General features: G+C 41.1%; 1 protein-coding gene and 1 non-coding gene across 2 annotated transcripts; both read right to left on the bottom strand.

Moving 5' to 3' along the window:
• Positions 1–576: 576 nt before the first annotated feature.
• On the bottom strand, positions 577–21,376 carry LOC117527837 (importin subunit beta-1-like). Its single transcript, XM_034190337.1, has 10 exons — positions 21,141–21,376; positions 19,642–19,713; positions 9,632–9,776; positions 9,452–9,534; positions 8,682–8,789; positions 8,370–8,513; positions 6,394–6,499; positions 5,984–6,098; positions 5,345–5,506; positions 577–2,031 (listed from the first exon to the last, which is right to left on the bottom strand). Coding segments are annotated over exons 1-10 (1,152 nt in total). The 5' UTR covers positions 21,357–21,376; the 3' UTR covers positions 577–2,030.
• Positions 6,224–6,365, bottom strand: LOC117528839. Its single transcript, XR_004565896.1, has one exon. It is a non-coding gene; the product is annotated as a small nucleolar RNA SNORA79 (small nucleolar RNA).
• Positions 21,377–21,540: the final 164 nt, after the last annotated feature.

Below are 21,540 nucleotides of genomic sequence, written 5' to 3'. Positions count from 1 at the left end.
GGCTTGAGATCAGAAGATCGTCGGTTCCAATCCCAGCCTGACTGGAAAATCAATAAGGGCCCTTGGGCAAGGTCTTTAATCACCTAGTTGCTCCAGGTGTATAGTGGGCGCCTTGTATGGCAGCACCCTCACATCAGGGTGAATGTGAGGCATTATTGTAAAACGCTTTGAGCGTCTGATGCAGATGGATAAGCGCTATATAAATGCAGTCCATTTACCATTTACCTCTGACTTCTTCTGGTTCTTCCGTCTATTGTGTACATCTTGTTTGACAGACAAAAGGTGGAGCAGCACCGCCGGCCTTCCAGGAGTTTGTCTTTGTCGAAGTAATACCTGCGGGGAAGCTGCTGTGGGTCAATAAATTATTCTGATCCATTTGAGCCAATGATTGTGACACAAATCATGTTTCTGGTCTAGACACCAACAACCCGAAGCCAGCACCAGATATCATGACTGTTCAGCATTAAAAAAAAAAAACAGTTGTCCAGGGTCCTCAAGTTCAACTCTTCTTCAAAACAGTTCCTAATCCCTTTTCAGCAGCCCTTTTTCTGAGGCTTGAAGCAGCACGGGGCAGTATTCAGTACAATATAGACTTTATTAGTTGACTAAAGTTGAAATAAAAAGCATATTTTCTTTCCATGTTTCACAATTCAGAGATAATCAAGATGCCTGGTTCATTTCAACAAAGTTATGTAATTTCCCATAATCCCCCAAGGTCACCTGCCACAGCGGAAAAAAAAGTCGTCCAGGTATTGATGTAGCTCACCAAAGAACAGATGTTTTCCACAAACCGTGAAGAGTCTCTGAACCTGGAGACTGACTCGAGGCGCTCCAACCAGTTTCGCACCCCACCAAGTTATTTATTTTTTAAACATCATATATAAACTGAACCGCTGAGCCGCTAACAGGTTAAAGTAAGAACAGACTGTGTATGACAAAGAATTCACATCGATATCCAGTCCAACATCCAACAGTCCAGGAGTCCAACAGAGCAGAACGAGAACCGATTCTTCAACAGTTTGAGAGAAATCACCAGAAATGGGCAGGGAAGTTTCAGCATTTTATTTTCCTTTGTGTTCATCCAAATGGAAAAATAGAACCTTTTACATTTTCGATTCTCAACAAGCTAAACAGCTGAACAACCCATTCCCAAAACCCAGTGCAGCGGCAAAAACAAACTCAGCCACTCGACCACTAGTCTGTTTGGCAGTAAGCCCCTCCCCTGCCTGCCCAGGGAGGTGGTTCTTACCCATTGGTGGGAAATCTGGAGAAAAATTTCAGTACTGTGTTCTTTGAATTTTGGATGATGTGCCTCGTGAGTAGGGATAAACAAAATCCTTCAACAATCCAGATTGAAGATTTCAGTTTGTGGTCGAGCAGCCACGGCCAGCTTGTCCATCTGTACCCGAGCCGGACGCCAGCCGCAGGGCGGCTTCAGAGCGACTCTTTGCTGCGTTGGTGTTTCAGCGTTTGTGACCACAGGCTACGTGGAAGAAGAGCTGAGAAGAAAAGTAAGAGCAACAAAAACAAAAAGGGTTAATATTCCACAGATCCACACGTCCTCGGGAGTCTTCTTCATGGCTTTTTAAGTTTGTTGGTTTTTAGTGCGACTCCTCCCTCCCGGCAGACTGCTAACAGAGCTACAGCCAGGACAGAGGTGGATTGTGGGTACTCAGGATCATCAGCGTTTGTGGTTTCAGGGGGAGGTTCAGAATCCCAATCCAGACACAGTCCAGTCCACAGGCTGTCAGGTACAGGTCAAAAGTCAAGGGGAGGGAGAAGAGGTGGAGTCGCTGCTCGTCTGTCAGCAACAGCTGGAATTGTACTCACAAGGTGGTGTGATGTCATCACGTCTGGCTCACTCACACGTCTCTCGCTCGTGCTCTCTCGCTCGCTCGCTCACACACAGACACACTCCACTTCTGCTTCTAACAAACACTCGCCAAAGACAGAAGGTTTCATTCCAGTGGGGCAAATTTTCCTCATTCTTCACTGATGTCGATCTCCTGCTCACCCTGTCCCACCAACAATCTGAGAAAAGACACACACACACAAACCTCCAGAAAGTCAAACAAAGCGAGCAGCAGGAGGATTAAACAGACCGCTCACTACACAATACATACAAATGCACATTTTGTCACCAACATACAGAAACGCAGTGTGTACAACTGCGTCATTAGCATGTCAGACCGCAATGAAGCATTTTGATCACCTTCAAAATTTCTGTGACGGATCACTGCCGTGCTTCTTCTATTACGTCATAATGTGTACTGCGTGGTGCGGCAGACGGATGTGTTGTGGAATGATCTCCATGCAGAGATAAAAGTCAGATTCTGTAGAGACAATCTGGTCCAGACTAAAGACACCTAGTCTCCCTCTTGTATGGTTAGCATACTGGTGTAGTGTGGAATTATGTTTCCTCTCCTTTTAATTCATATTATTTGCAAGGAACAGGTCTCAGCCTCACTAACACCTAAATTCTGCATCTCTTCGTGAAGCACAGGGTTAACTGCCGGCAACCACCTTAGTAATCTCTCTGCTTCCATGACGACTTACTGCTGGTGAACTAGTGCATTAGGTGCAGTTACATCTGGCCAACTGATTCTGCTCTTTTTCTCTCTGTCCGAGGCACTGGCAAGACCTTTAATGGACAGTGGCCCCCTGCAATTGGGTGCTGGAATGACCTCAGAATGCCCTACCTATTCGAGACCTGGGAGCAGAGTTCTAAGCACCAAGATGGACCTTCTCTTCCCCCCCAACCCCCTCAATAGCAGACTGTTTTTGTTACTCTTCTGGTTCTTCTGCTTCTCTTCCCCAAATATTTCCAAAAAACCTTGTAACTATTAGAATGGCCCAAGCAGTGGGCTACCCCTCCGAGTCTGGTCTGCTTCAGGTTTCATCTACAATAAAACAAAGGGAGATAAGAGCCACAGGGCCTGAAAAACATCTAGGGTAAACACTGATCTGCAGAGACACTAGAATACATGGTAAAAACCTGAAAATGATGGTTAACTGGCTACATGGTCAAATTAGAACACTCAGAACAATCAGTAATTTTGGGGGAAATCTAAAATCAAATATGAGCAGCTTTAATGCATCATTTTTATGAAAAGACTCCTTACATTCCAGTGCTGTCTGGCCTGGTGATGCAGAGGTCATTTTAAAATGTGAAATTAAGACATGATACAAGTGCATAGGTGTCAAATGCCACCTTTGATTCATTTCCTTCCTAATCTGAAGGATATGATGAGTTTATGATGATGATGATTGTAATTATAATTATATTGATGATGGTGACAGTGGTGAATGATCTGCTTACAATGGACTGGGACACCACTACAGTTCTGGTGCTGTTAGATCTTAGTGCTGCGTTTGATACCGTGGATCATCACATTCTACTAGATAGGTTGGAGAATCATTTTGGGATTACTGGGAGTGCCCTTGCATGGTTGACGTCATACCTGACGTAACACTGCCATCTACTGGATGGCAGTGTTCATTGCCACACATTCGCTAAGTGTTGAATAAAGAATTTTCAGTTTTCAAATTGCCTTTTTTTTTTTTTTACAAATGAAAAGAAAACATATTTACAAATACAGAATTATTTGTAAAAACCAACACACATTACATTAACAGTTTTTTTTTTGTTTTTTTTTACATATATACCGAGCAACCAGTGATGATAGGAAACTAATTTTCCCATAACGTTTTTCGGCATGTGCGTCTGTAAAACGCTAAAACATTTAAAATTAGTGCATTACTTTAAAACTAAAACATAGCTGATATTTTCATTTTGCAAAAAGACAGAGGTGACGTTAATTTCAATAACTTGTGCGGAATTAGTTTGTTTAAAACTTTAACCATAAATCAAAACTGTCTTTCTGTGCATGATACATCTGCAAGTCTGTATGGTGTGAAAATAAATTATTTTTTTTCCTCTCTCCTCTTCCTTACTCACTGGTAGCCAGCTCTCCTTTGCTGGCAGAGGATTGAGCTCTACCTCTCATACCCGTCTGTCTGCTACAAAACATGTAACAGGCAGGCACTAAAATGTATGTTTAACTGTTGGGCTTTATTCACTATACCCACAAAAATATGTTAGCGGTCTGAACGTTACCAGAACTAAATTTAGCAGAAGTTAATTGGTGTGCTGATGGTTTTCAAAATCAGCTGAAAAGCTAATCAGCTAACAAAAAAGTTAGCTTTGTTAATTAGTGGAACTGTGCCCACCACTGGAATTAATAACCTATAATCTAGTACATGATTTGTTTTTTTATTTTGAACAATAATGTTGATTGGACTGAGATATGCCCTTTAAGCCTCTTTTTAAATACAGAAACTGTAGCATTGTAACTCTTGAAAATGAAATTATGAATGCATTCAAATGTGTCTTTCGTGCTCACAAAAAAAAAAACCCTAGAGACATTCATCACAAAATGCCCTGCACGCAGTATTATTTTCCATGCAAAGTGCAGTAATATGTACTTGTATGGGGAGGGTATTTGGTTTAAGCCAATGAAAAAATTGGAGATTGGCATAATATTTGTCTCGAGGATGTGACAAACAGTGACCATAAAAAGTCGGTCACGGTCGCCAGTCTTCAAAACAAATGCAACCACTGGTGACCTTGAAATGGAGGTCAAGGTCACCGGCCTTCAAACCCATGCGAAGTACTCCTCCAAGGCATGTACTCACCAAGTATGAAGTTTCTACAAGCAAAAGGCGCCGAGCTACGTTGTGGCAAAGGATTTGACAGTTGTGACCATTGGTGACGTTGAAAAGTAGGTCAAGGTCACCGGCCTTCGAACCCATGCGAAGTACTCCTCCAAGGCACGTACCCACCAAATATGAAGTTTCTGTGAGCAATAGGTGCCGAGCTATGTTGCGGTGAACGAACTGCAGCCGGACTGACAGACGGCTGGACGGACGGACAACCCAGATGCTATATGCCCTGCGGCAAAGCACCGCGCGGGGCATATAAACAAAACAAAAATAAATCAATCATAGTTCTTGCCAGTTAGTTCTACTAGAATTTTTAAACTTATTTTTGTATTCAACACCCTGACAATTCAGAAGCAAATTAGGCTCACCACATTACGTATTCATTTGATGATGTGGTGAGGGTGGGGTCCTAGACCATGGTCTAGACATGTCTGCCCTCTCCATGATGAACCTCTGACAATGGCCTGGTGATACGTTTTATTTTTGTTATTGTCAAAGGTTTTTCTGACTGTAACTGTAGGTCAAACATGATTTTGGATTATCTAATGTCAACAACCTTTCAGTCCACGCTTGTGCCTTTTCATATGAAACCACATTGTGTTGCTGTTGTGTAGGTTCTAACCAGGCCTGACTCTTCAGCTTGCGGAGCTCCTTGGTAGCCCAGGTCGCCAGCGTCTTGGTTTTTGTGGTCTTTGACCGTCGCCCTTCTGTCAGCAGGTCGTTGATGAGAGGACGAACCTCCACCAGCTTCATGACATCTTTACCGAACGCTGTGCAAAGGTCACTAAACACACCACAAAACAAGCTGCTTAGACACATTCGCAGCTGTCAAACATTTGCTTTTTTTTTTTAGAAATGCCACAAAGGTCAAATTTTGTCACAAACCAGATTTTGCAGAAAATGTCTTTCATTTGTCACAGACTTGATCGGATACTTTGAGAGCAAAATGTCATCTTAAAGTTTCTACTCTAATGCTAATGTAAGGGCTGTCAGCTTTATGATGTTAGAAAGTGAGAAGGATGGAGACAAAATGTACATTTTGAGGCATATTTGGGTCACCACCTAAATTTGTGCAAGAGTTTATAGCTTCATAAGTTAGCCTGACATGGTGCAGACTGTCAGGATCAACAATAATGTAGCAGTTCTGCTGGTTTACACTGATGGTTGAACGTGTGACCTGAAACTGTGCCTGGCTGAGAAATCATCAATATTTCACAGTTTTTAAAGATAAACACAGATTCAGTCCCGTCCAAAGATTTACCCGATTAGGCCAGTGGCATTGGCCACCACGCCGTCCGAATGGTCTTCATCCTCTGCTATGTGATGAATGAAGGACAAAATGAACTCCACCCGTGGCTGAACCAGCATCACATCAGCTGCAGAGGGACGGCAAACATGCTTTAACATTAGGAACAACGAAGATTCAAATAAAGGGATAATGTTACTTTAATCACTGGGGTCTAATTTAAAGTTTATTTGCAATTTCTGATCCATCTCTGAATCTTGTGGGGCCACGCAAAACCAGGAAGCATTTTATCACAGCGCTGCTGCGTGATGCAACCTGGGTGAAAAGACCCGTTTTAATCTGTGACAGCATAAAATCCACTCTGCTCCACTGCTAGCAGGAGGAGGAACAGCTGTCACAGCATTGCAACACGTATTCTGTCTTACGGTGCACATTCTCCTGGTCCCCCTTCAGGCCCTGGATAATCCCGGTGTAGGCCTCCAGACAGCCCTCCCTCAGTTCATTCAAGTAGTCCACCATGTCATAGTCCGTCTGAAACACAAACCATGTTTAAACATGAAGCATAACAGTGAACAATGTCAACCATGTAAAAACACGACAGTCATGTGACCACCTGTAGGGTGAGCATGAACAACAGACCAAGACATGGTTATTCCTCTTTTCCTTCCAGTTTATTTATTTATTTATCCTGCACGGACTACATGTCATGAAGCTAACCACTAAATATCTGAATTAATTTAAAAAAGCATCACAGAGCCTCATCATTCAAACTGGTGTACAGATTTTAAAATACAAAACCCTGAAACAAAGGTTTATGTTCTCCGTGGACAATGGACAAACTGTTTCCACTGGAGCGTTAGCGCGTCGTAAGTAGAGTCCTGAGAGAGATTCGTGAGACTATTGTATCTGAGTTGAAAATAAGATCAAGAACGATGATGTCAAGTGCATATGAATCAGCTGTTTGCCATCTGCTGATCTATGCGGCATCATGTCACCAAATGATGAAAAGGTCACATTATCTGCAATAACTCTCAAGCAAAGAAGCAGAAGGAATCAGCAAACAGATTACCACATGCTGGTATGCATGCAGCATCACTATGCAGTCATTTGAACATTCATCCAAAAAACAGAGTAAGAAGGATGATCTGGAGTGCAAATAAACAGCCTGACTCCTCCCAGCAGAGTTTCAGTTTTATTCAGAATAGAAAATTCTTTACTGATTGGTACTGACTGGTACGATTACATTAGTCAGTTTCATGAAAGATGAGAAGCAAATGTCCAGAGTTACACAAGTGGGTATTTATGATCAATGAGCTCTTATCTAGAGCCCGACCGATAAAAGCCCTTTTCAAAGTACTCACTATCGGCCGAAATTCTGCCGATAATTTCTCAAACAGAACAGTAACTGAAATAATGTTTGTGTTGGCAATGTAAAATGTCATTGCACCATTTGTCCAGTAGATGGAGCTCTGACTCCATTCAAGTGAGAGCTGCTTACACCCCTGCTTAAATGTGTTCATCACCGGCCCCCGTAGTTCGCTGTCACACTGCACTGATCAGCTGACAAAAGCATACAAGTAAGTTTATAAGGATGTTATTTGTAATAACTTTGCAATTACATTCACCCCACATTTCTCCCGTTTCAGTTCAACTCAGTTTGATTAACTCAGTTTATGTAGTAATGTGTCAAATGTGCTGCATTGCGTCAGTCACGCTTTTTATTAAGCCCACGCTGTGGAGACCTTATTTCTAGCATGAAAAACTTTCGTTTACTGCTAACAGGTTGAAACATTCAGATTCACTGGTCGTCCGGAAGGGTTCTGGGAATTACTGCCGTTCACCATTAACCCTCTGGGGCCAACGCCATCGTATACGATGGCTGGGACCAAGTTCTGCTAAACTGTAAATAACTTTTTAATGATATGAGATAGAAACTTACTTTTTTTTTTGCTGAAAAGTTAACTCCGGACTTTCGATCCAACATCGGCCATCTTGGTACTCCTCATAGAAGATGTGTAATGACGTGCACAATGTGAGTGTCCAAACGGAATTGGTTCTCCATCACATGGTTTTCCAAAATCCAATCGTAGGGCAGATTTTCCTCATGTGATATGACAAAGCTCATTTTCAGGAGTGATATCTTACTAACTGGCCCATTTAAATAGCCCCCTAACTGCTCCAATTGCATTTTTTTTTAACTCATATCTTTTTTGTTAAGGGTCCAAAAAAGAACATTTTATTCATTAAAAAAAATAAAAAAATAAAAAAAAAATAATATTGGCTGATTTATCGGCAAGTCAGCCGATTTATCGATTATCTGCATTTTTTTTCATCAAAATATCGCTATTGGCATCGGCCTCAAAAAATCCATATCGGTCGGGCTCTAATCTTATCTCAGTACCTTGTCAACCTGGGCCTGGGAGGCCTGCTGCAGCGTGTCCAAGACGATGTCCAGGTACTTCTTAAACTCTCCTCCGATGGCCAGAGCGATGTCACCAAAAGCAGACAGAATCTGAGGCTTCACTGACCGATGGACATTCTCATTCTGAACAGAATGCATGTTTCAGACTTCAACATGTCATCTAATATGTTTGAAGAACACGTAAAGCTCAGTCTGAGTAAGAGGACACGATCAGATGTCATCATACAGAGGTGTTTTAAGATACTGTGCAACCACTTACTGCACGTCACCAAAACATCGGGTCAGCCTTACCCCAAGGTTCTCCAGCAGTAACTGCATGATCTCGTCACAGTAAGGCAGGATGTTGGACATCAGCGCTCTGGACAGATCACACACCAGACCCACAGCCGCAAGACACACCTACAACAACAGTGACGTTAGACATGCAGGCACTATGTGGACAAAATAAAGCATACACAACATATAGGAAAAAGAAGAACATCAATATTGACCAAAATAATTTAAAAAATATATAATAATAATAATATGCAGTAGTTTAAGATCCATCCTTCAGTCTCAGATCAGGACCTGAAAATGTGAGACTTAATATCCACTGTGACGTTTCCAAACAATTTTACAAATACAGACCATAGGCTAAATCTGACGTGGGCCAGGAAAACAAAAATAACCCTTCCTTTTCTTCTTTCAGGTTTATTGGTGGTTTGCACACCAACACGGTGCATTACCGCCACCAACTGCTTGAGTGTGTTAGCAGTATTGGATTCTGACGTATGCTATCAAAAATAACCTGGAAACTTTCACACCTAAGTAAAAACCCGAATTTCCGGGAATTCGCAGAAAACTTTCATCACAAGTTACTGCTGAGTGAGCAGGAGGGACTTCACGTGCCAGTCCCAGACTGAAACCAGTGACCTTCTGTATAAACTGTCAATGCACTAACTGCTGATCCACCACGCTCTGAGCAGTAAGTTCAGCCAAGTAGAAACCAAACACTGCTGACTGTTCTGTCAATCAACTCTGACTGACTGGCTTCAGCTCTTATCAGGGTCTGTGCACTTCACCTGATACTCTGCGTAGTTCTTCAGTCCAATAGCCAGGAATGGTTTGAAGGCCTCCATGTACTTCTGGAAATCACCACCCAAAACTAAGAATGCACACAAAGAGCCACATAACTGCACAATGCTAAAACACAAACATGTTCACAGACCACATTTCACAAAAAACACGCAAATGATCTGTACCTTCAACCAGTGTTGAGACTGCCATCAGTGCGTCCTCCTGCACGCCACCAGATCCAGCTGTGCTTTGAAACATTCTAAGCAATGAGGCCATCACAACATCTGAAATCTGTAAGGCATCCTGGTGTTGAACTTTTCGCAGAACGTTCTGGAAGGCAGAGACAAGTCAAAGTTCTTCAGTCGTCCACAAGGTCTTACCTGTGAGCTATGTTCAAGCTTAACACAGAAAAAAATTCAGTGAAATACTGAAACATTTGGGATACACAATGCAATGTATGCAGAGGATTATTTTTTTCCATCCAACAGAGAGTTTAAATAAAGTCCATCTTCACTGAAATAACTATTGTTGAAAGTGTAATATTTAGCTGCAGTTTTCAGCCCCCATACGTGAGACGCTGAAATGGTTTGCTTTTTCCTGATCCAAAATGTAGCAGCCAGGGGGCTATTCAAACGGGCCAACTAGTAACACATCATTCCTAAAAACAATCTTTGGTTTATCACGAGCTAAATCTGCCCTACGATTGGATTTCGGAAAACCATGTGATAGTGAACCAATTCCGATTAGACACTCACATTGCGCACGTCATCACACAGCTTCAATGAGGGGGACAAAGATGGTGGATGGCTGGCTGGAGTTAACTTTTCAGCAAAATAAATAAATTTCTATTTCACATCATTAAAAAGTTATTTCTAATTTAGTAAAACTTGGTCTCAGCCGTCGTACACGGCGGCATCAGCCCAAGAAGGTTAACATCTATAGTGAGTTACTTATAGTTGTATGTAAAAGTTTGGGCAAAAGTTTGATCATTTTCATGATTATTCTTTATAAATCATTGGTTGTCTGGATCAGAAATTTATGTTAAATATATCATATAGCAGACAAACAGTGATATTTGAGAAGTGAAATTAAGTTTCTAGTATTTACAGAAAGTGTGCAATAATTATTTAAACAAAATTGGGCAGGTGCATAAATTTGGGCATTTTATTAATTTGAATACATTTAGCACTAATTATTGGAACAAAATTGGATTGGTAAGCTCACTGACCCTTGACCTTCTTACACAGGGGAATCCAATCATGAGAAAGGGTATTTAAGGTGGCCATTTGCAAATGTTTCCCCTCTTTGCATCTCTTCTGAGTGGCAACATGGGAGCCTCTAAACAACTCTCAAATGACCTGAAAACAAAGACTGCTCAACATCATGGTTTAGGGAAGGATACAAAAAGCTATCTCAGAGATTTCAGCTGTCAGTTACCACTGTGAGGAACATAGTGAGGAAATGGAAGACCACGAGCACAGTACTAGTTAAGGCCCAAAGTGGCAGGCCAAGAAATACCTCAGATAAGTTGCAGCGAAGGATGGTGAGAACAGTCAGTCAATCCACAGACCTGCTCCAAAGACCTACAACATGATCTTGCTGCAGATAGTGTCACTGTGCATCGTTCAACTATACAGCGCACTTTGCACAAAGAAATGCTGTATGATGCTGTAATGCAGAGGAAGCCTTTTCTGCATACATGCCACAAACAGAGTTATCTGAGGTATGCTAAAGCACATTTGGACAAGCCAGCTTCATTTTGGAATAAGGTGCTGTGGACTGATGAAACTAAAATAGAGTTATTTGGACATAACAAGGGGTTTTATCCATGGCTAAAAAGAGAACACAGCATTCCAAGAAAAACACTTGCTACCTACAGTAAAATTTGGAGGTGGTTCCATCATGCTGTGTGGCCAGTGCAGGTACTGGGAATGTTGTTAAAGTTGAGGGTCACATGGATTCCAGTTAGTATCAGCAGATTCTTGAGAACAATGTTCAAGAATCAGTAACAAAGCTGAAGTTGTGCCGGGGCAGGATCTTTCAAAAAAACAACCCTAATCACTGCTCAAAATCTACGGAGACATTCATGCAGAGGAACAAGTACAACATTCTGGAATGCCCACCTAAGTCTCAAGACCTGAATATTATTGAAAATCTGTGGTGTGATTTTAAGTGGGCTGTCCATGCTCAGAAACCAACAACCCTGAGATGTTTGTAAAGAAGAATGGTCCAAAATACCTTGAACCATAATCCAGACTCTCATTGGAAGCTATAGGAATGAAGCGTTTATAGGCTGATATTTCTGCAAAAGGAGGATCTACTAAATATTGATGTATTTTTTCTGTTGGGGTGGCCAAATTTATGCACCTGCCTAATTTTGTTGAAAGAATTATTGCACTTTCTGGAAATCCTATAAACTTCATTTCACTTCTCAAATAGTGTGTTTGTCTGCTATGTGGCATATTTAACTGAAATTGCTGATCCAAACAACAATTGATTTATAAAGGAAAATCATGGAAATCATCAGGGGTGCCCAAAGGTTTGCATACACAGGGTTCTAGCTAGGATAAAATTTTAGCATAGTGGTAATGTGGAGGGAGCGAAGTGACCGTGGTGGTGGTGGGGGCTTTTGAAAATTCAAGCTAAAAATTGGCCATTCTAGGGGTACCCAAAGGGGAAAAGCCAGGTACGACAGCCCAAGTCCATCATGTCCAGAAGGCTGGGGAAGTTTGTTGAGTGGGCAATCTCATTCTGGGTTAGCCAGTACATGGCCCTAAGTGAGGCAGTCGGAGTCCGTGGAGTTAGTTAGTTAGTTTTTATTTTGCTATGATCTTCTTTACTTCTGTTTTTGTTGTAATTTGGCGCTTTATAAGCTGATTAAATTAAAATTGAACAACATTTGAGTCTTAAAGTAAATACGAAACTGGTTACTGGATCCTTAAACTCTGGACATAAACTCTACATGGTGGGTCCTTGATCTCTGGACATAAACAGAAATAAAATCTGTTAGTTTTTGTCAAAAGCATTTCCTTTCAGACATTATTACTGGCATGAATGTATTTCCATACCTATGAGCTGAGCTCTTGCAGCTGCGCTGCAGGTCAGGTTTATAAAGAATGCAAGACGTCTCATTTTGGGAGGAAAAAACGTTTTAGTCGATTGTAGTTTATTGTCTGTATTGCAACGTTTGTAAGAGGCGTCATTTTATTCAAAGCGGAAATTCCTTTTGAAGTTATTAATTCCGAGCAGACTCTGTCTCAACAGAGAGCCGCGCAGCGTTTGAAGCTGTGACAAAACGGAGGACGATTCTCGTTTCTCGACTGCAACGAGACAAGAGTCCCAGTTAATGACTTTAAGCCACACAAAAGTGACTCATGATATTTTAACGGCTTTCAGAGGGGTTAAGAAGCGGACTTACCACTTCTGAAGAGCAGCGAATCAAAGAGCCACGAACTATTGAATCGAAGCATTGCTTCGATTCATGCTTCAAACTGGAGTCACGCTGCAGAAACGGTTGATTACAGATGCTGTATTGAAAATCGTAACGGTCCAAAATTATAGCGTAACGGGCCGTAACGCAAGTTTGCGCTAGCTAGAACCCTGCATACAACTGCATATTGCATTCCTTGTATTCTTGTGGATACTTGGCAAGTTAAAGGCTATTCTGAAATTGATAGCTGTAAACGTTAACATTAACGATGACAATTTCATTAGGCTGAGCACATGTGTTTGCTGTAACGTAACAGCGATGTCATGTTTGATCAAGGGCACAATGTAAAACTAGAAATTGGGGGAGGCAAAGTGCGAGGCCCGCAGGGCCAAAGCCCATAAGCCAACGGTTTCTAGATAAGCTCAGATGCATTCTGAGCATCCAGAACAGTAATTTTAACCATAAAGTGGACACCATTAGACTTATGCAATTTGAAACTGTGGATATAAGTACTTTATTCTGAGAATAGCTAGCATTGATTTTATTAACATCCTGGTGTAAATAAGGTAGAACTCAAAAAGAATGATAGGTTGAGTTTTCATTAAAAAAACAACTGCAATGTGGTAAAATGTATTCAAAAATATGAAAGAACAGGATCTTAATAATTATTAACTATCGCATACTGTATTTATTTCCTCAAGATTTGTTTTTGCATAAGTTTGAAAAACAACAGATCATAAGTTTAGCATAAATTACTTATCACGAATTTAATTTTTGAAGTGGCATTAATGACAACACTCATACTGAACATAATTTCGCTTGCATAGACTGATTTTGGAGATCAAGCAATAATTGCAGATGGGCTTTCTGAGGTCCAAGATAGCTTTGCTGATTTCCTTTTCTAACTTTCAGAATTTAGTAAATTAGCATATGGTCCATTGATACTTATGTGTAGACACTAGTCCCTAGAGGCAACAATTTTTGGTTTCAAATCTGGGCAAATGCAGTCCCAGAAAATTCCGAATGTGACAAACAAGAAACAGGTGTTGTAAACAAGTCAATGCTGCTAAAAATACAAACTTGCAGAAACAAAGATACTATTCTGACATGGTTTTGCAAATAAGCCTGACATGGTTTGCACATAAGACTGGCATAGCATGTTTCAAATACACACATATATGTCAGAAGATGGGGGGGGGGGGGGGGGGGGCTACCATATTCTGTCCCCTCGGTTGAAAAGGTGGGGAGACATGTCCCCTCATCCCCCACCAAATTATGCCCATGTGTTTGATTAGTAAATGTGATAACGCTAATGTTTTATAACGCTATGTTACAGTGCTTAAAAAAAAAAAATCCTCTTCAATGAACGACTTTGTTGCCATCGTCAGTTTGTGTTCCTGGAGAAAACCGAAGCAGAACACCAGGACTTACTTTACCACTCCCATGCCCGCTGGTTACACCCCGTCACACCTTGACGATTTAGCCAGAGTATGCCGACCGTACTAAAAACACTGGTATACGCTGGACTTAAGTCTAAAAAGTTATGGTTAAGTTTTGTTTAAGTTAAGAGCACGTTGAAGCACACTGATATACATCGTAATACGCAGTTTCTCGAAACATTTTGGGCAAGCACAATATTTTTGACATATGCCAGCGTATGTCTCATATGCAGGCCATAAGTTGTAGGTAAATTATGCAATTGTACACACGTTTCTTGCAAGTTACAAATAAACTGAAATACATCCATTAATGCTGTCCATTGATTGGCTGAATGCTGCAGTCCTCATGCAAACATACTGTTTAATATTTGAAACATACTGTTTCAAATATTAAAGCCATTCACACACACACACAGAGTAAATATAAAGTCTTAATCTGACCTGTTCGTTTCAGCCAGATTCATCATCACAGCCTGACGAAAATGTATCCACATAAAGCGTCCTGACTTTAGAAAATGACGTCTGAAAGTACTTTCGTTCCTTTGTCATGGCTGAAGAAACGTAGCATTTTTAAAAGAAGACCCTCTGTGGTTTGTGCGTTTCTCAGCCTGAACCAGAGAACGCTGACTCTGCGCCAAAACAAGACTATTAACTTATTTTAAAAGTTGAGTTGCAGCGTCTCATTCATTCACATCAGTGGTTACCACAGGCATTAGTCGACTCTTCAGCATTCTGCACGCAATGAAAATATATCCTATGATCCACCAAGACAAAAATAAAATGTTAAATTACTCTGTTTTGCCTCTGTGTGGAGATGAGATGCCGCGTGACAGTGCACGCGTGCTTGATGACGTGCTTTTCAATATTTAAGTGTTCCACCTGCCAAACAAAAGGGTTCTGTTGGCAGTGGATTGATTGACTGATAAGAAATTAACGACACCACCAACACAGTGCTGGCAGTGGAAATACAGACCAAGCCAGACTTAACTGTTCCGACACGTACCACACTGTGCAGTACCGACCTGAACCACTCAGTGGAAACAGGGCTGTGAGCATATGCTGGCTAAATCATTAAGGTGTGACAGGGCCCTAAGTGACAAGAACTGGCTTTGTGATTTGCATTTGCTGTGGACATATGAATGAGCTGAATCTGAAGCTACAGGGGAAACATCAGTTTGTGCACATGTACATAAATGTGAGCCTTCAAATCCAAGCTGACTTTCTTAAGAGAAATTTCAAATAAATCTTTCACTCATTTTCCCCACAACGGCCACACAGAAAGAGGCTGCCCAAAATGCAAAGAAATACGACAAATTACTAAACGACTTGTGACATAGTATTTGTAAATGTAATTTTTTTCATTTGAATTTTTTTCATTTTATTTTTAATTTTTTCATTTAGCAGGAGTGGAGGAAAAACTACAGAGGATCTTCAGACAGCACAAAATCCCAGTTTACTTTAAACCGGTTAACACCTTGAGACAGAAATTAGTTCACCCTAAGGACATGATCCCTAGTTACAAACAGAGCAATGGAGTGTATTCTATCAGATGTCAGGAAAACTGTAACGAACACTACATAGGTGAGACTAAGCAACCTTTACACAAAAGGCTATACCAGCACCGCAGAGAGGGCACCAGTGGACCTCAGTCTGCAGTTCATCTCCACCTTAAAGACACAAACCACACGTTTGAGGACAAGGAAGTTAAAATCTTAGTCAGAGAGAAGAAATGGTTTGAGAGAGGGGTCAAGGAGGCATTCTATGTGAAACAGTTGAAACCCAGCCTTAACCGGGGAGGGGGTCTGAGACACGCTTTGTCCCCTGTTTACAATGGGGTACTCAGGTCAAAGCAGTTTCAATCTTTTGTTCATGGTAATGAGTCATTCGCGTCATCAGGAGAGTCGTCAAGGGAGCCATCAGGAGAGGCGTCCGTTCCATCATTAGAAGGGACAGCTGCCCTGTCATTAGGAGGGTGCTAACTAGAGCACAATAGGTGCTAATTAGAGCTATTGTTCAGTCACTAGCCTTAGCAGTCTGCCTCTCGGTAGGAGGGGTCTGGTTAGGTTTAAAACTCCAGCTTTTGTGGCTTCTGTTTATTTTTCTCTGCAAGAGTCAAGACAGAAGTCAGACTACCAGAGCAAGAATTTTAGCTGAGGAAGCTTCTGTGATTTGAAGCGAAACGTCCTCGCGTCAAGCAACCCAGTCCAGTCGAAGATTCAAGCTTCTCTACTTTTTCATTTGAAAGAGACATTTGCAAAACTGAAAATTCTGTTTGTGAAGTGTGATTCAGCATTTGTAGATCACAAATCACAAGCATTCATCGCTTTGCTCACTTACATAATATTGAGACATTCTGAGGACAAAACTGCATTTGAGATTCAAATATGTTGGTCACTATTCACACTCCCATCCAGTGTACTATGCACTTTTTTTGGGGGGGAGGGGCATAGTGATGAAAGGAGGCTCAATTCCCATCATGCCTTTTGGCGGGTTGTGTCAGTTAATGCTCAATCCTTCAGAATTAGCGCATTACTTTAAAGATATGTGCGATATTTTCACTTTGCAAAAACAAGAGTTACCATTAATGTCGATAAACTGTCCGGGATTAGTTTTGTTTATAAATGAACCCATGAGTGAAAAATGCCTTGCGTTTGATCTCTTCTGCCACCATCCGTATTGTGTGAAACGTGACACTTCTTTGCAGCAGCGGGCAGGCCGCATAAAGAAAAAAGCTCTGGTTCCTTGTTTGTTTAGGGATTGTGATCGCCTCAGAAGCCCCTGCCGTGCTTAAACCCGAAACTGGCTTATCAGCAGCTGACAGTGTAAAGGGTCAGCACTAAAACTTAGCAGCTAGCTTTAACTTCCACTAAATTTTTAGTGGTTTAACGCTATAAAAGTTAAACTTTTCAGTTAGCGGATTAGCCGTTATTGGTAACTTTTCAGGTGCCTGTGCCCACCACTGATATTAGTTCACACAAACACTTCATCCATCTGCTCCTGGCCCAGCCACTCTATCAAATTTTAGAACCCATTGTGGCCCGCGAGTCAACAAGTTTGTCCACCCCAAAAAAGCCAAGACCCAACTCTTAATTTTAGCCAGTTGAGTTTTCCCGAAGGTGTCAACAAATTAACTGTTTTAAATAGTCTTTTGAAATTATTTTCTTTATGTCTCTACTTTTATCAAACATGGCAGTGTGCTGAACTGAAAACTGAATTTTTAGATGAATTTTTGTCAAATGTACCTACATGTTTGAACCAGGACAAAGAAATTTAATTACATTCCCAGAATTATGGCAGCTTCACATGTGAACTCAGACTTCAAGGATTGGTTAATAGAATTCTGAAGTGCTGTTTGCCTCCTTTTGTAGCTCATACTGATCCTTATCTTGTGGTGCAAATGGGAATAAGAGGATTTTCTTTAATCATCCTCAGAGCTGGCATTGAGGCAATATGGCTAAGCCTGAAACTAATTTGTCGAGGGGTTTGGGGGCCGCCTAGGTCCCCAATGGGGTCTAGGGGCAAAGCCCCGGGGTGGGGGCTGCGATTTTAGGCCTTTTTAAACATGTTTGGAAAGCTCTCAGGAACACCCAATGTTAAAGATTTTAAACAATATTACCATCTTTGAGGTCAAGTGGTTTGTGTTTTACAATGCAGTTTTCTAAAGCAAAAATAAAATAACCACAAACAAAAACTGGGCATAGGTTCCCCTAACATCTGCAGGTTTTGACACTCTTGCTGCTGGGCTCATATTTTCAGGGCAAGTATTTTACAGTTTATTCAACAGACCAGTCCAAGCGAACATCAGCGTGGAAAGAAAAGCAAGGCAGAAAATGAAAAGGGTTGGGTTGGCATCCACTCCGAGTTTCAAATATGTGAAAAACAATTATTATTTCAATAAATGAATGTTTATTAACTTACAACATGAGATAAGCATTTTGTTTTCGAAATGCCAAAATTCATAAGCAATTTGAATTTTGAAATTTATCGAACACTCTTCATGGATGCTTAATCCTTTTAATAAGACCTCTTCAAACTACATAGATAAAAAACATAAAATACTATTTACGGCAATCGGATGCAATGGTCAAAATCATATCCACTAAATAATCTTTCTTCAATTTGATCGCTTTGTCTAACACCTGCAAAATGCTAAGAAAAGATTTTTGTTCTGATACAGATCGAGCTACATTAAAACACATTCAATGATTGGTTATCACATTGAGCTAGACCAATAAAAATTCGTGTTATTAAACAAAGAACAGGGTATATTTAGCGGCTATTATTAAACAAAGAACCGGTATATTTCCCGGTGCTAAACTTCATTTGCAGACCATCCCCTCAAACGCTGTCATAATTGTGTTATAAACCAGTCACCATTTGTTTTATCATACATCTGTATAATTAATAAAATTATCTTCATGGACGATTCATTCATGCGCACGTGCACGTAAAAAAAAAACAAAAAAACACCAGCTGCCACTGCACTTCCTCGCTTTCTCCCCTTAAACTCTGTCATAACTGTTAAATAAATTTAATTAATTTAATTTAATTAGCTTATTATGCGCCAAATCACAGCAAAAGCCGTCTCAAGGCGCCTTACATAAAAAAAGGCAACATAAAATTGAATAAATAATTAAAAGATATAAATAAAAGACAAAAGGGACATAAGTCCTGCTCACAGACTGATTGCCAGAGACAGGACATGTCCATGTCAAGTATAAACTCCAGAAAGACATCTCCACCACACTACATATCCACAACACGTCCTTCCATAAGGATTAAATGGCAACATGTCCCCTCCCGCTGCATTATATCCGCATCCAAAAGCCGGAAATCTGGCTCAGGCTTGAAAAATACCAGGCCTGCATCCTCTATTGTTGCCAAACAAACTGCCTCCTCAGATTAGTCAGTGATTCTGCAGTCATTTCAATCTGGACTGAAAACATGACAGTCATGTGACTGGGTTTCTTTATTTCCCTGGTCTGTAGACTTTAAAAATGCATTTAGTTTTTATTTTGTTTTCATTCCATCTTTTCTTACTAATACATTTAAAAACAAAGAGTTGCAAAATATTTTCATAAATAAGTAAAATGTGGCTATGTTCCACAATAAAAAAATAAAAAAAAGCACATTAATTTTCACCGAATTTCTAACACTTTCAATGAGTCAAACATATAAATGTTAGTTTGTCTTGGGTTTCATCAACAAAATAAATAACAATAATAAGAATAAGTAAGTTACTGATATTTCCAACATTGACCAGGACAGAGTGAACCTTTCAGTTGAGCCACTGGCAGGATGATTAATAACTGAGGTGTAGTCTCACCTGAAGTGTAGCACACAGCAGCGACTGCAGGTCGTTGAACTGGATTCTGTCTGAGGTGCTCTGAATGTGAGACTGGACCCAAGATGTGAATTTGTTATTATGGTGTCAGCAGGCTGGAAAATCTGCAATATTCATTTATATCCACTGCATCCAGAAAGCGTTCACAGCACTTCACTTTTTCCATATTTTGTTATGTTACAGCTTTACTCAAAAATGGACGAAATTCTTATTTTTTCTCAAAATTCTACACAATAACCCCTAATAACAATGTGGGGGGAAAAAAGCTTTTTTCATTTTTTTAGATTTTTACAAACTTATTAAAAAAAAAAAAAACTCACATACATAACATGTACACAAGTATTCATAGCCTTTGTCATGAAGCTCAAAATTGAGCTCAGGTGCATCCCATTTCCACTGATCATCCTTGAGATGTTTCTGTAGTTTAACTGGAGTCCACCTGGGGTACATTTGGACATGATTTGGAAAGGCACACATCAGTCTACATGTAAGGTGCCACAGTTGACAGTGCATGTCAGAGCACAAAGCACGAAGTCAAAGGAATTGTCTGTAGACCTCCGAGACAGGACTGTCTGGAGGCACAAATCTGGGGAAGGGTACGGAGACATTTCTGCTGCTCTGAAGGTCCCAATGAGCACAGTAGCCTCCATCATCCATAAATGGAAGAAGTTTGGATCCACCAGGATTCTTCCTAGAGCTGGCCGCCCGTCTAAACTGAGCGATCAGGAGAGAAGGGCCTTCATCAGGGAGGTGAACAAGAACCGGTTGGTCCCTGTCAGAGCTCCAGCATTCCTCTGTGAAGAGAGAACCTTCCAGAAAGACAACCATCTCTGCAGCAATCCACCAATCAGGCCTGTATGAGAGTGGCCAGACAGAAGTCACTCCTTAGTAAAAGGCACTTTGCAGCCCACCTGGAGTTTACCAAAAGGCACCTGAAGGACTCTCAGATCATGAGAAACAAAATTCTCTGGTCTGATGAGACAAAGATTGAACTCTTTGGTGTGAATGCCAGGCGTCATGTTTGGAGGAAACCAGGCACCATCCCTACAGTGAATCATGGTGGTGGCAGCATCATGCTGTGCGGGATGTTTTTCCAGCAGCAGGAACTGGGAGACTAGTCAGGACTGAGGGAAAGATGAATGCAGCAATGTACAGACATCCTGGATTAAACCTGCTCCAGAGCACTCTTGACCTCAGACTGGGGCAATGGTTCGTCTTTCAGTTTTGCCTATTTGACTGCTTTACTTCTTACAGAAGTATTTTTTTTCTTTTCTTATTGTTTATGCACCAATAACACCAGATTAGATTCCTTGTATGCAAGAACTTACTTGACTATAAATTCAATTCTGATTCAAGACACCAAGCTATTCATAAAAGCTCAAACATTAGCCATATTTAGCTCGTAACTGAGCCACTGCTGCTACACTGAGCAAGTTTCTGATTTTTAGTAGCTAATGGCATTCTGTGACCCTTCACCTCACCTCCATCTGCAGAACCTGCTGCAGCCGCTCCATGATGACCAGCGTGGTTTTCTGTACAGCAGGGTAGCAGTCCTTGGCACTGTTCTTTACGATCTCCATCAGAGCCTCATAGGCCGCAGATCGTAGGTTGTTCTGGTGACCATCTGGCCTGGAGATGATGCATTGAATCAAACTTATGTTTGGGGAAAAAACACACACACACACACGCACACACATATACACACACGCACACACGCACACACATATACACACGCGCACACACGCACACACATATACACACGCGCACACACGCACACACATATACACACGCGCACACACATATACACACGCGCACACACGCGCACACACATATACACACGCGCACACACATATACACACGCACACACACACGCACACACAC

This window comes from Thalassophryne amazonica, chromosome 16 (genome assembly GCF_902500255.1).
Source record: "Thalassophryne amazonica chromosome 16, fThaAma1.1, whole genome shotgun sequence".
NCBI classification, from domain to species: Eukaryota; Metazoa; Chordata; class Actinopteri; order Batrachoidiformes; family Batrachoididae; genus Thalassophryne; species Thalassophryne amazonica.
This window is presented reverse-complemented; position numbering and strand designations above follow the sequence as displayed.

What these genes read in the sequence shown, in the direction of transcription:
- LOC117527837 (XM_034190337.1), bottom strand. Translation starts at nt 21,356, where the DNA reads ATGTGTGTGCGTGTGTGTGTGTGTGTTTTTTCCCCAAACATAAGTTTG. An exon ending in AGTCTCAACACTGGTTGAAG is followed by an intron (nt 9,535 to 9,631) that starts GTACAGATCATT and finishes GTGCATTCTTAG; the next exon opens with TTTTGGGTGGTGATTTCCAG. An exon ending in TACTGCTGGAGAACCTTGGG is followed by an intron (nt 8,514 to 8,681) that starts GTAAGGCTGACC and finishes CATTCTGTTCAG; the next exon opens with AATGAGAATGTCCATCGGTC.